The 11,751-nt window shown below is 41.1% G+C and overlaps 2 protein-coding genes across 2 annotated transcripts; one reads left to right on the top strand and one right to left on the bottom strand.

Annotated features, from left to right (window-relative positions):
* Positions 1-3,096: 3,096 nt before the first annotated feature.
* LOC119311717 (DNA repair protein recA homolog 1, chloroplastic-like) lies at positions 3,097-7,495 on the top strand. The gene is made up of 13 exons (XM_037587404.1): positions 3,097-3,365; positions 4,071-4,162; positions 4,249-4,324; positions 4,412-4,474; positions 4,572-4,701; positions 5,277-5,362; positions 5,446-5,571; positions 5,648-5,752; positions 5,821-5,877; positions 5,969-6,031; positions 6,105-6,181; positions 6,743-6,815; positions 7,141-7,495. The coding sequence occupies exons 1-13, from the start codon at positions 3,168-3,170 to the stop codon at positions 7,240-7,242; spliced, it is 1,248 nt and encodes a 415-aa protein (XP_037443301.1). The 5' UTR covers positions 3,097-3,167; the 3' UTR covers positions 7,243-7,495.
* A 1,504-nt stretch (positions 7,496-8,999) lies between these two features.
* Positions 9,000-10,443, bottom strand: LOC119310150. The gene is made up of 5 exons (XM_037585988.1): positions 10,440-10,443; positions 10,287-10,346; positions 9,799-9,907; positions 9,492-9,714; positions 9,000-9,342 (listed from the first exon to the last, which is right to left on the bottom strand). The coding sequence occupies exons 1-5, from the start codon at positions 10,441-10,443 to the stop codon at positions 9,235-9,237; spliced, it is 504 nt and encodes a 167-aa protein (XP_037441885.1). The 3' UTR covers positions 9,000-9,234.
* Positions 10,444-11,751: the final 1,308 nt, after the last annotated feature.

Below are 11,751 nucleotides of genomic sequence, written 5' to 3'. Positions count from 1 at the left end.
TGGATGACCTAAGGTTTATCAATCTGTGGGAGGCGTAGGATGAAGATGGTCTCTCTCAAACAACCCTGCAACCAAATAACAAAGAGTCTCTTGTGTCCCCAACACACCCAATACAATGGTAAATTGTACAGGTGCACTAGTTCGGCGAAGAGATGGTGATACAAGTGCAATATGTATGGTAGATATGGGTTTTTTGTAATATGAAATTATAAAAACAGCAAGGTATCAAGTAACAAAAGTGAGGGAAAACGGTATTGCAATGCTTCGAAACAAGGCCTAGGGTTCATACTTTCACTAGTGCAAGTTCTCTCAACAATAATAACATAATTAGATCATATAACAATCCCTCAACGTGGAACAAAGAGTCACTCCAAAGTCACTAATAGTGGAGAACAAACGAAGATATTATTGTAGGGTATGAAACCACCCCAAAGTTATTCTTTCCGATCAATCCATTGGGCTATTCCTATAAGTGTCACAAACAGCCCTAGAGTTCGTAGTAAAATAACACCTTAAGACACACATCAACCAAAACCCTAATGTCACCTAGATACTCCAATGTCACCTCAAGTATCCGCGGGCATGATTATATGATATGCATCATACAATCTCAGATTCATCTATTCAACCAACACAAAGAACTTCAAAGAGTGCCCCAAAGTTTCTACCGGAGAGTCAAGACGAAAACGTGTGCCAACCCCTATGCATAGATTCCCAAGATCACGGAACCCGCAAGTTGATCACCAAAACATACGTCAAGTGAATCAATAGAATACCCCATTGTCACCACGGGTATCCCACGCAAGACATACATAAAGTATTCTCAAATCCTTAAAGACTCAATCCGATAAGATAACTTCAAAGGGAAAACTCAATCCATTACAAGAGGTAGAGGGGGAGAAGCATCATAAAATCGAACTATAATAGCAAAGCTCGCGATACATCAAGATCGTGCCATATCAAGAACACGAGAGAGAGAGGGAGATCAAACATATAGCTACTGGTACATAGCCTCAGCCCTGAGGGTGAACTACTCCCTCATCGTCATGGAGAGCATCAGGATGATGAAGATAGCCACCGGTGATGGATCCCCCTTCGGCAGGGTGCCGGAACACGGTCCCGATTTATTTTTGGTGGCTACAAAGGCTTGCGGCGGCGGAACTCCCGATCTAGGTTTCTTTTCGGGGGTTTCTGTATTTATAGGAATTTTTGGCGTCGGTCTCACGTCAGGGGGGTCTCCGAGTCATCCACGAGGCAGGGGGCGTGCCCAGGGGGGTAGGGCGTGCCCTCCACCCTCGTGGATGGGTAGGGACTCTTCTGGCTCAATTCTTTTACTTCGGGGGCTTCTTTTGGTCCATAAAAAATCATTAAAAATTGGCACGTTAATTGGACTCCGTTTGGTATTCCTTTTCTGTAAAACTCAAAAACAAGGAAAAAAATAGAAACTGGCACTGGGCTCTAGATTAATATGTTAGTCCCAAAAATCATATAAAATAGCATATAAATGCATATAAAACATCCAAGATTGATAATATAATAGCATGGAACAATCAAAAATTATAGATACGTTGGAGACGTATCAGTGACCGCCCCCAAGGGTTGCCATTTGTACGGGTTCGGTGACCGCCCTCAAGGGTCCCTTAGTGGAATCACGTCATCTTGCATTGTGCGAGGGCGTGAGGAGATTACGGTGGCCCTAGTGGCTTCTTGGGGAGCATTGTGCCTCCACATCGCTCCAAATGGAGATTAGCATCCGCAAGGGTGTGAACTTTGGGATACATTATCGTCTCCGCGTGCCTCGGTTATCTCTTACCCGAGCCCTTTACTTATGAACTTTACTTTGTGATAGTCATATTGTTTCTTGTCATATATCTTGCTATCACCTAGTTGTTTATCTTGCTTAGCATAAGTTGTTAGTGCACATAGGTGAGCCTAGTCTTTTTAGGTTTTGTGCTTCACAAATTAACCGCTAGTTTTATTTCACATTTGTTCAATTCTAAACCGTAACTATTTTAAAGCGCCTATTCACCTCCCTCTATGCGACATCCACGATCTTTCAACTGTGAAGGGCCCTACTCCCCCCTCCCCTTCAGCATGTGAAGATCGACGAGACCAAAGCACTATAAGCTCTTTGGCATGGACCGCTGCCCAAGACGACTGGCCACTTTGGGAATAGAGCACTAGACTTTTTTCCGCAATGGTGTATCCACCACCGAGATGTTTGCACAAAGAACACACGACTTTTTTAGATATTACTTCGAGTTTTCTTAGGGTATATATCCTGCTAAAGAAGGCGAGATGGCGGCGACTTCTTGAAGATGCAATAAGGTGATCCCCTCCTAGCCCCCATTCCGATGGCATGTCTAGCATCGTCGGTGGGCGTGTGAAGGTGTGTCTCTGGTTAATCTACCTTTTCTGGATCTGCTCGGATATGTTCGTTGTTCGTCTACATTCGTGTGTCTTCAGGTTAAATCCTTCTGATCTACGCTACTTTTCATCGGCGACGATTGTCGACTGTCTACTAAACAAGTTTTGCCGAATCCGGTGAGGAAGGGGCAATGACGGTGGCGCGTCTTTGGCTCGCTTCAGTGCTTGTAGTCGTCGCTAGGTGGACTATGAATCTGAATGTAATTTTTATTATTTCTGATTTGTACTGCTATGATTGGAGATGAATAGATCAGATGTTTTCTCAAAAAAAAAAAAACTAAGGCCTCCTTTGGTTTACATGAATTTTATAAGAATTATGTATGATAGGATTTCCGTAGAAAATATTCCTTTAGTCCTTTGATTTATAGGAATAGAATCACATTTCCATACAGGATTGACTTCTATCCTTCATATTTCAAAGGAGAAAAAAAGTACATTATCTTGGACTCAACAGAGAAAAATGTCCGATCATATGAACCAAATGACATCTCCTTTTTATGTTCATAAAATTTAACATACATGCCGTTTCATTTTCTACAGCTTTCCTATTCTTAGGACATTCCTATACCCTACCATGAACCAAAAGGCCTAAACTCACCGTGTCGCTGTACGAATCTAAATGCGATCGATCCGCCGCTCTAAACCCTCCCTGTCAGAACTTCTTGAAGCACTTCTCCCCCTTCACTCCACCCCGACAAATCGAGCACGCGGCCCCGTGGACCTCAGCCGCCACGCAACCAATGGCCACAGCCGCCGCCGCCGCCGCCGCACGTTTCACCCCGGCCATCCTGCCCCGTCCCCGCAGGAGGGTCCCCGCGCCGTGCGCCTCAGCGAGCAGCGCCTCCGGACGCGGCAGCCGCCGGCTGCGCTGTGAGTTCGTTGCCAGCGTCGGGAACGGCGCGCTCTCCGGCGAGGACGACCCTCGACTGATAGACCGCGTAAGAAGCTTCCCCGTTCCTCGTTTCTTGTTATCTCCCTTCCATTTTTCGTTTCTTCTGGCCGCCATTTGGCCGAACAAGTGATGTACGGTCCGGGTAAGGCGCGGCGCGTTCCCCTGGCGCTGAGAGCCTGGAGTGTGGCGCCGCGGTGAGGTGGAACTTTGAATCAAGAACAATCGTAGCCTTTTCTACGACATAGGTTGCTGCTGCTGCTGCTTATATTGCTTTTCCTGGGCTGTGCATTGTGTCGAATACCTAGGGTGCATGGTGGCATTGCAGTGACCGGAGTGTACTTCCGATACTTCAGGAAACTATTGTCTTATAGTTTAGCATTTGCTTGCCATCTTACATTCTTACTGGTTTCTCTTATTGGCTGCTGTGGTTATGCTAAGTTTGACTTGGACAAGAATAATGACAGTGAACTTCAAAAGACAACCCTCTGCTGCGCAATTTACTGGGGATAAAACTGTAAACAATGCTTTAGTTCTATATACTGAACTTCAGATGTATTATTCTCAGTATAGATGTTTCCTAAGAGAGGTATCCTGTCTCGACTTTATATAGGCATGTCAGTTTTGTCCGTACAAGGCTGTGGCATTCTTTGTGAAATAGCTATGCTATTTTTTCCCAAGTTGGTGCAGATAAATAGTTAATTATTGCTTCTTATCAAGACAAATGACATACTCTTTACAATTCCATGTACAGCAAAAAGCTCTTGATGCAGCAATGACAGACATAAACAATTCTTTTGGAAAAGGAAGTGTTACAAGATTAGGCAGTGCTGGTGGTGCTTTTGTGTATGTTCTTAATTGCTTAAATGTATCGAAATCCCCTTATAAGTTCCATGCATGCTATTCATACTTGCTGTTACCTTGTTATCCAGTGAGACTTTCCCGAGTGGTTGCTTAACACTAGATTTTGCTTTGGGCGGTGGCCTTCCAAAAGGAAGAGTGGTAGAGGTAACTTACTATAGTTTATTCTTGTTCATCGTGGCACCTTTGGATCACCATTTGCTCTGATTTTTGCAACTTTACAATAAATTGAAGGTGTATGGTCCTGAAAGCAGTGGAAAGACCACTCTAGCTCTGCATGCCATTGCTGAAATACAGGTCTTTTTCTTCCTGTATTAGAGTATGACACCATTGTATATTTCATGATCCCCGTAGAACTTAACGACATTTAAAACTCCCGACATCCTATATGCAGAAGCTAGGAGGAAATGCCATGCTTGTTGATGCAGAGCATGCTTTTGATCCAGCTTATTCAAAAGCACTTGGTGTAGATATTGAAAATCTGATTGTCTGCCAGCCTGACAATGGAGAGATGGCACTAGAAAGTAATACATTCTTTACTTATGAGGGTTCAGTACCTTTTGTTTGAATAATCTTACTTGCATCTGTTATAATATTGTCCTGTAAACAGGGTTACATAGTGAGTAGCGACTAATTTGGATATTTCGCATACTAGTGACTATTTTGTATTTTCCGCACACAGAGTTTCTATTGCAGTAGAGGAACTTTTGCGTGACATTTTATCTTTTACCATCTGATGGGCATGTAACAATAATTAATGACACTTCAACTTTATAATTTTCCTGGCATTTGTGGCATCTAATATATTTTTAGCATCTTTTGCCAAAAAAATGATTTGGCCCTTCTGAAGTTAACTCTTATTCATAGACGTATTTTGATTTGATGACCAGAAATTCTTGGATTGTAACTTTAATGTGTTCATACATATCTATTTTTATTTTGGTATGTATACTATTTCAAGCACCTGCTAGGTTGAAGGTATAGTTAGTTATGGTGTGCAAACAGGATTATCAGAATCCACCTGTGATGCCAAACATAGCCTAGAGGTTGCGAGACTTCTGTTTTCGTGATTTGACTAATATGTCTCTTTCTCTACCAGTTGCGGACCGCATGTGCAGATCTGGAGCAATAGATCTCATCTGTATTGATTCAGTATCAGCTCTCACTCCACGTGCGGAAATTGAAGTATGATTCTCTTTCCTTTTTGTTTTTAGTATAGATTTGTATTCAATATGATGCATGAAAAATATGATTCAGTTATTTGCTAGGGTGAGATAGGGATGCAGCAGATGGGTTTACAAGCTCGTCTGATGAGTCAAGCATTGAGAAAGATGTCAGGCAATGCGTCAAAGGCTGGTTGTACTCTAATGTTCTTGAATCAAATAAGATACAAGGTGTTCTACATTAGCTTTCAGCTCACTGTTCATTTCCATCTTATTCCGTCATGTGATAAATTTCGTTTTTTTCTAGATTGGGGTATTCTATGGGAACCCTGAAGTCACTAGTGGAGGGATAGCTTTGAAGTTCTTCGCATCAGTTCGCCTAGAGATACGACACATTGGGAAGATAAAATCTGTAAGATAAACAAAATATTTCACCTTCCGTAAGACATGACTTGAGAAAATTCATCTTATTTTGCCAAGGCCAAGGGAGATGAAGATATTGGTGTCAAGGTCCGTGTCAGAGTGCAGAAGAGTAAAGTATGTCGTGAAGATGTCTAGTTCTTGTTTTGTATTTTGCTCCACACTTTGTACATTGGGCATGAGTGTCTTTTCTTTTGTTCTTTGCAAGGTATCCAGGCCCTACAAGCAAGCTGAATTCGAGATCATGTTTGGGGAGGGCGTTAGTAAACTGGTTGGTGTACAAAGTTTTCAGCTATTCCCATTGGATCTCACTAGATCTTTCGCTAAAGAGAGAATTCATACAGGGTTGCATTCTTGATTGTGCTGAGCTGATGGAAGTTGTTGCAAAGAAGGGTTCATGGTATAGTTACAAAGATATAAGGTATGCCAGTAGCTTTAGAAGAATTTCGTTACGGCTTGTGAATGTATTAGCAAAACACAACCTTCTAGCAGCTATCCTTTCATGCCATTCTCCCCAGTCCTATTACCATGTGAACTTCATGTGTTTCGGCTGGCTATATGTGCCCTTTGATTCTGGAGAACCATCATATCACATCATATGTACTGAATTCCTGTTCCTCTTTTTGTGGAACTCCAGTAACTTTATGTAGCCTATACTGTCTGAATTCTACTTCATGTTCATTTGCTTAAATTTGAGGATTATGAGGATATGAACATCTGTTACATATATCTGTACAGGAAACTAACCAGAAAACTCCAAGGTGGCCTCACATAATTTCCTTGTGTTTTAATCTTTTAATGATTGTTTCTATATAGTCCTTCGGAAATCTGTTGTTGGATTTGCACATTCCAATCAGGAACATAATCGTAGTTATGTTATTTTGTAACTTCATTCGAATTAAAATAACAATGATATATTTCATTTTTGTTTTGATAAACTGTAAATTTGTTGCTTTCATGTGCTCCTCTTTTTTGTGTGCAGACTGGGTCAAGGTAGAGAAAAGGCACTGCAGTATCTCCGAGAGAACCCAACCGTCTGCGATGAGATAGAAAAGGTTTGTTTGACTGTACACCTGGGCTGTTTAGACATTAGTCTGCTAGAACATCTGCGAGTATTTACCTCACCACTATCTGATCTGAAACATTTCATACCGTATTATTTACCTGCTCCCAAGTCATATACACATCATAAGTCGAAGCCGTCACCATGTGACTCAGACATTTGGACACGCCTGCTATATTGATTAGCCATTTAAACAAAAAAAAGTACTTCATGAAAAAAAAGAAATTATCTAATGAACATTTGGCCTTATCGTGTTCTAAGTACTAGCGTCACACCATTTTCCGAGCCATTTACAACTACGCTTGGTACACTTGCAGGTAGTCCGAGCCATGATACCAGAAGGAACCAGGCATATGGCCATGCTAGCTTTCGGGCAGTCGTCGTCACAACCCGAGGAGGAAGAAGTATATGATGACTGACGACAAACATCAAGCCCCGAAGACGAACCGCTAACCCATCTGTCTAGCACCGCAATTCCAGGCATTTTGACCCCATAGCGTCTAGCATCAGAATTGTAGCGGCTAAAAGTGGCCCTTCTTCGCCGAACCTAAGCGAACGTTCCAGTGGCACACCCTATGTTCTTAGGATTTTGATATGTTGGTTGTTTGCTGTAACAACAGCAACAATGTACCACCATCCACCAGTACTAAAAAGGGCTTGACAAGTTAATCATGGGAAACGACAATTTATCTCATATGAAAATTCAATCAAAACATTAAGCTTGAAGCACTAGAAATTGAAATAATTGTTCACGCAGAAAATTATTGCCAGAAGTAGATATAAAAAATCAGGACAGTAATAGGGTGCTAAATAGAACACAATGCAAAAAGAATGACACCCAGGGGAGCAACCAGGGCTTGGTGTGCCCAGGCTGGGCGGGCCGTTCTGAACCGACAAGATATGAAATTATACCTAGTCAATTTCAGAAAATTCCCCTAAAACCATAATGAAGACTAAGCATGGCGTCTTATTGTACTAAAAGTAAACTGCACAAAGATAAACTGTATTACAAGTGCTTTTGTTTAAAGCCTAAATCAAGGCTTTGTAACCTCTATCCATTGTTCAAAGCTTATGAAAGGTCACCTAAATTGACCTTTCCCACTTGTACGCTTGAACTCCTCTTTAGGGAAGTGGCCATAAGCTTGATTCTGTGGCAACTTGAATTTGTAAGTGCCTTCCTTCATGTGAATTGGGCCTGCTGTTTTTTTTGTGTGCGAAAATGATCAGATCTATTATAAAAGTTCACCGGAAGTATATAGCATCTCAAACATAATAAAAATTACATCCATGTTCCAAGACCATCAAACGACCACTACTGCGCTGTCGCCGCTCCCCTACCAGAAGGCTTGACCTTGTGTGCACATGCCCCTTTAGGACCAGTGCCCTGGAGCCGCAGTCGTCACCGTTGAATCCTTGCATAGATTTGAAGCACATAACACCAAATCTCACCATATAACGAGAAACCCTAACACCACGGCCAAATAGACAGCTGGAATCTACGCCAGAATTCCGTCGACTACGTCCAGACGGACGAACTCGAGGAAGATCGGAGGCTGGAAGACAAACTCAAAGAAGAAGCGTCGCCATCTTCGTGAGCGCCGCACCTGCGAGGACTAGAAAACCCGACTTAAACTACTAACCACAACGGAGGCACCGAAATTCCCCTCCCGCCATCGATCGACAGAGCGACTGGCAGAGGGGAGGCGAGTCCATGGGCTCGCCATTGAAGTCTAGAGGGGAGAGTTTATCCTAACCGCCTAGGTTAGGGGAGAAAAGCGTGGCACTGCAGTTCTTAGAAAAGGTCTACCCAAAATAATAGGTCAAGTAAAATCACACTTCATAATAAAATCAGTGGGAATAATATTCAGTTGCACTTCAACCTTAGCATCATCTTTTCTTCCTAGAGCTTTCTTACTAGATGAATCGACAAGGTTAATGGTCAAATTGCTAGGTTCCATATTTCCAAGATCAAGCATATAAAAAAGTATTTTAGGCATAGTAGAAATACTAGCACCCAATTCACATAAAACATTGCAATAGTACGGACCTATGCAAATTTTAATAATTGGTTCCCAAGCATCTTGGAGTTTTCTAGGAATATAAGCCTCTATGTTAAATTTAGGATACTTACTAAATTCAAGAGAATGCATTAAGAAAAGAGAATGCATTAAGCATGTCTACAAGTACATTGTGGTACTTGCATATACAATTCAGGAAGGTCCAACAACCAAGGAGACACATTAGGCAAATAAGACTTCTAGTGCCCATTTGCCAATGACTATAAGAACACGGGAACCTATGGAATATAAGAGCAGAAATCAAGTTCAAGTCGCCATATAAAATGCCGCTTCTTCTGATCCTTAAGAATTTATAGCATAGTTTTCTCAGCATGCCTAGGACGATGCCGGCAATTAACTTCTGTGGGCTTGCAGCTGTTGTCTCGTCAGAATGGTGCTTTTGTCCACCGACAGCTTGTTGATGTCTGGAGAGCCAATACAAGCCAATGGATCCTTTTCAATCTGCAACAAACATAAAATTAGGTCAATATTGTTTTTTTAGCTATTTAGTAAATTGAGGGGAGGAGAAAGTTCTACATTTTTGTTTCATAGGTTAACGATGTGGATTCATTGGATCTAACAAACTGCAAAATTACTTGGTCGTAACTCACAGTGTCTACAATTGTCTGTCCAGAAATTGATCTGGCCCCGGTAGAGTTATTTGCTTCAGTCTCCTTCTCCCTTTCCACAAAACTGTTGTCCACATATGAATGGCGTTGGCGCCAGCTGAAAAGTGGACCATCTTGATGGTGATCACTGAACAGATGCTCAGCTATGAAGTGCTTTTTAACAGCTTTAACAAGTTTTTTTTCATTGCTATGCTTAGTAAGTATTCTGTAAATGAAACAAATTATTAATATAAAGTATCTTTGTCTGGCAATGAAAGTAAATAAAGCGCCATTAGTTAATGATCCACACATGTTAGCTAGCTCCATCTTCATGCGTTCTTCACCATTTTTCAAAATATCTATAGCACATCCATAAAGGCACTGATAATATGCCAACTTCCCGATCACGCAAGCACCACCTGGTAACACATTGGTTAATAAAATTAGCACTTATAGTGAAAAAGAGGGATGGCGTTTCTAAAGTTTCTGTCCTTACTTCATGCCCCTGAATCCGTTTTCCTTTTGACAAACTAGGGAGGGACAAAGTAGCAGATGTAAATCAAATCCAAAATTTGAAAGCCCATCTACTTGCGAGTGTATCTAACAATGTGATTTGATACTTTTCAAGCCTAAATCCTTATAGGTAGTAACAACGGGATTTATATGAACAAAATGTGCATGAATGGATTTATTCTTGGGAGTAGCCAATCTGCCCGATTCCAAATTAAATTAAAATATTCTCTTCATATTTAGAGATTTCAGCAAGACAGAAACTGGTTAAGAAGGCACGAGATTTACCAGCAGAGTATCCCAACATCAGTAATCTATGCGGAGGTGGAAGAGCAACCAATTTATGTGCTGCATAAAAGAGTATAAGTAAGCATCTAGCAACAAATTCAATAATGATTAGCTTTGCAGGTTTCCAACGTTGATACCCGTCATTATGAATACCCATATTCCATATGGGTTAGACTACCCACAGTGGGAGTAACATACTACTCCTTCCGTTCCTAAATATTTGTCTTTTTAGAGTTTTAAATGGACTACCACATACAGATGTATATAGACATGTTTTAGAGTGTACATTCACTCATTTTGCTTCGTATGTAGTCACTTATTGAAATTTCTAGAAAGACAAATATTTAGGAACGGAGGGAGTAAGTGGTAACATTACACTTATTTAGGCAAAATAGATGATGTGGCATGTAATTAATGAAGAAAGAGAGCATGCGGTAACATAGCTAGTTACTGTAACATCACACATATCAAAAAAAGAAGAGTCTACAACCTAATAAATGGAGTGATGCATGACACAACAGATATGTTACTACCCACTATGAAGGTAGTAACATATGCATGTTACTACTCTAAGTTACTCCTCATTATGACTAGTCTTAGAGGGTGCTTGGATACGTTTTAGTCCCATGACTAAAAGTAGTGGGACTAAAACTTGCTAGCCTCACCCATGCTTGGACCAAAATACTAAAGAGACTAAAATCAAGTCAATGAGCATTTATTATCCTCCAAACCCTCCAATCCAGAACTTGCCTGTGTTAAAGGAGAGGAATTAAACGAGGAGAGAGAGGACCACTCCACATTTTAGTAGGGGTACCCCTGACAAAAAAAATTTAGTCTCAAGACTAGTTTTAGTCCCTCTTTAGTCAGGGGTGTTTGGAACTTTAGCCTCTTAAAAAGACTATTTTTAGTCAGACTAAAATAAGAGGGTGCTTGGATCCAAGGGACTTATTTTAGTCTGACTAAAAATAGTCTCTTTAAGAGGCTACAGTTCCAAGCACCCCTGATTAAAGAGGGGCTAAAACTAGTCTTGAGACTAAATTTTTTTAGTCAGGGGTACCCCTACTAAAATGTGGATTAGTCCTCTCTCTCCTTATTTAACTCCTCTCCTTTTATGTTCAAAAAAAAACTCCTCTCCTTTAACACAGGCGAGTTCTAGATTGGAGGGTTTGAAGGATAATAAATGCTCATTAACTTGATTTTAGTCTCTTTAGTATTTAGATCCAAGCATGGGTAAGGCTAGCAAGTTTTAGTCCCACTACTTTTAGTTATGGGATTAAAACGTATCCAAGCACCCTCTAAGTCCCTTGGATCCAAGCACCTTCTTAGGCTAGTCATAGTGTGAGTAACTTAGCTAGTAACATAACACATCCCAAGAAAAGTTTGCTTATGTGGCAGCTAGTTAATGAGGAGAGATGTATTTAGAGTAACATATTAGGCCCCTCCCAGTGCTCCACCTTGTACACGT

This window comes from Triticum dicoccoides, chromosome 5B (genome assembly GCF_002162155.2).
Source record: "Triticum dicoccoides isolate Atlit2015 ecotype Zavitan chromosome 5B, WEW_v2.0, whole genome shotgun sequence".
Taxonomy (NCBI): Eukaryota; Viridiplantae; Streptophyta; class Magnoliopsida; order Poales; family Poaceae; genus Triticum; species Triticum dicoccoides.
This window is presented reverse-complemented; position numbering and strand designations above follow the sequence as displayed.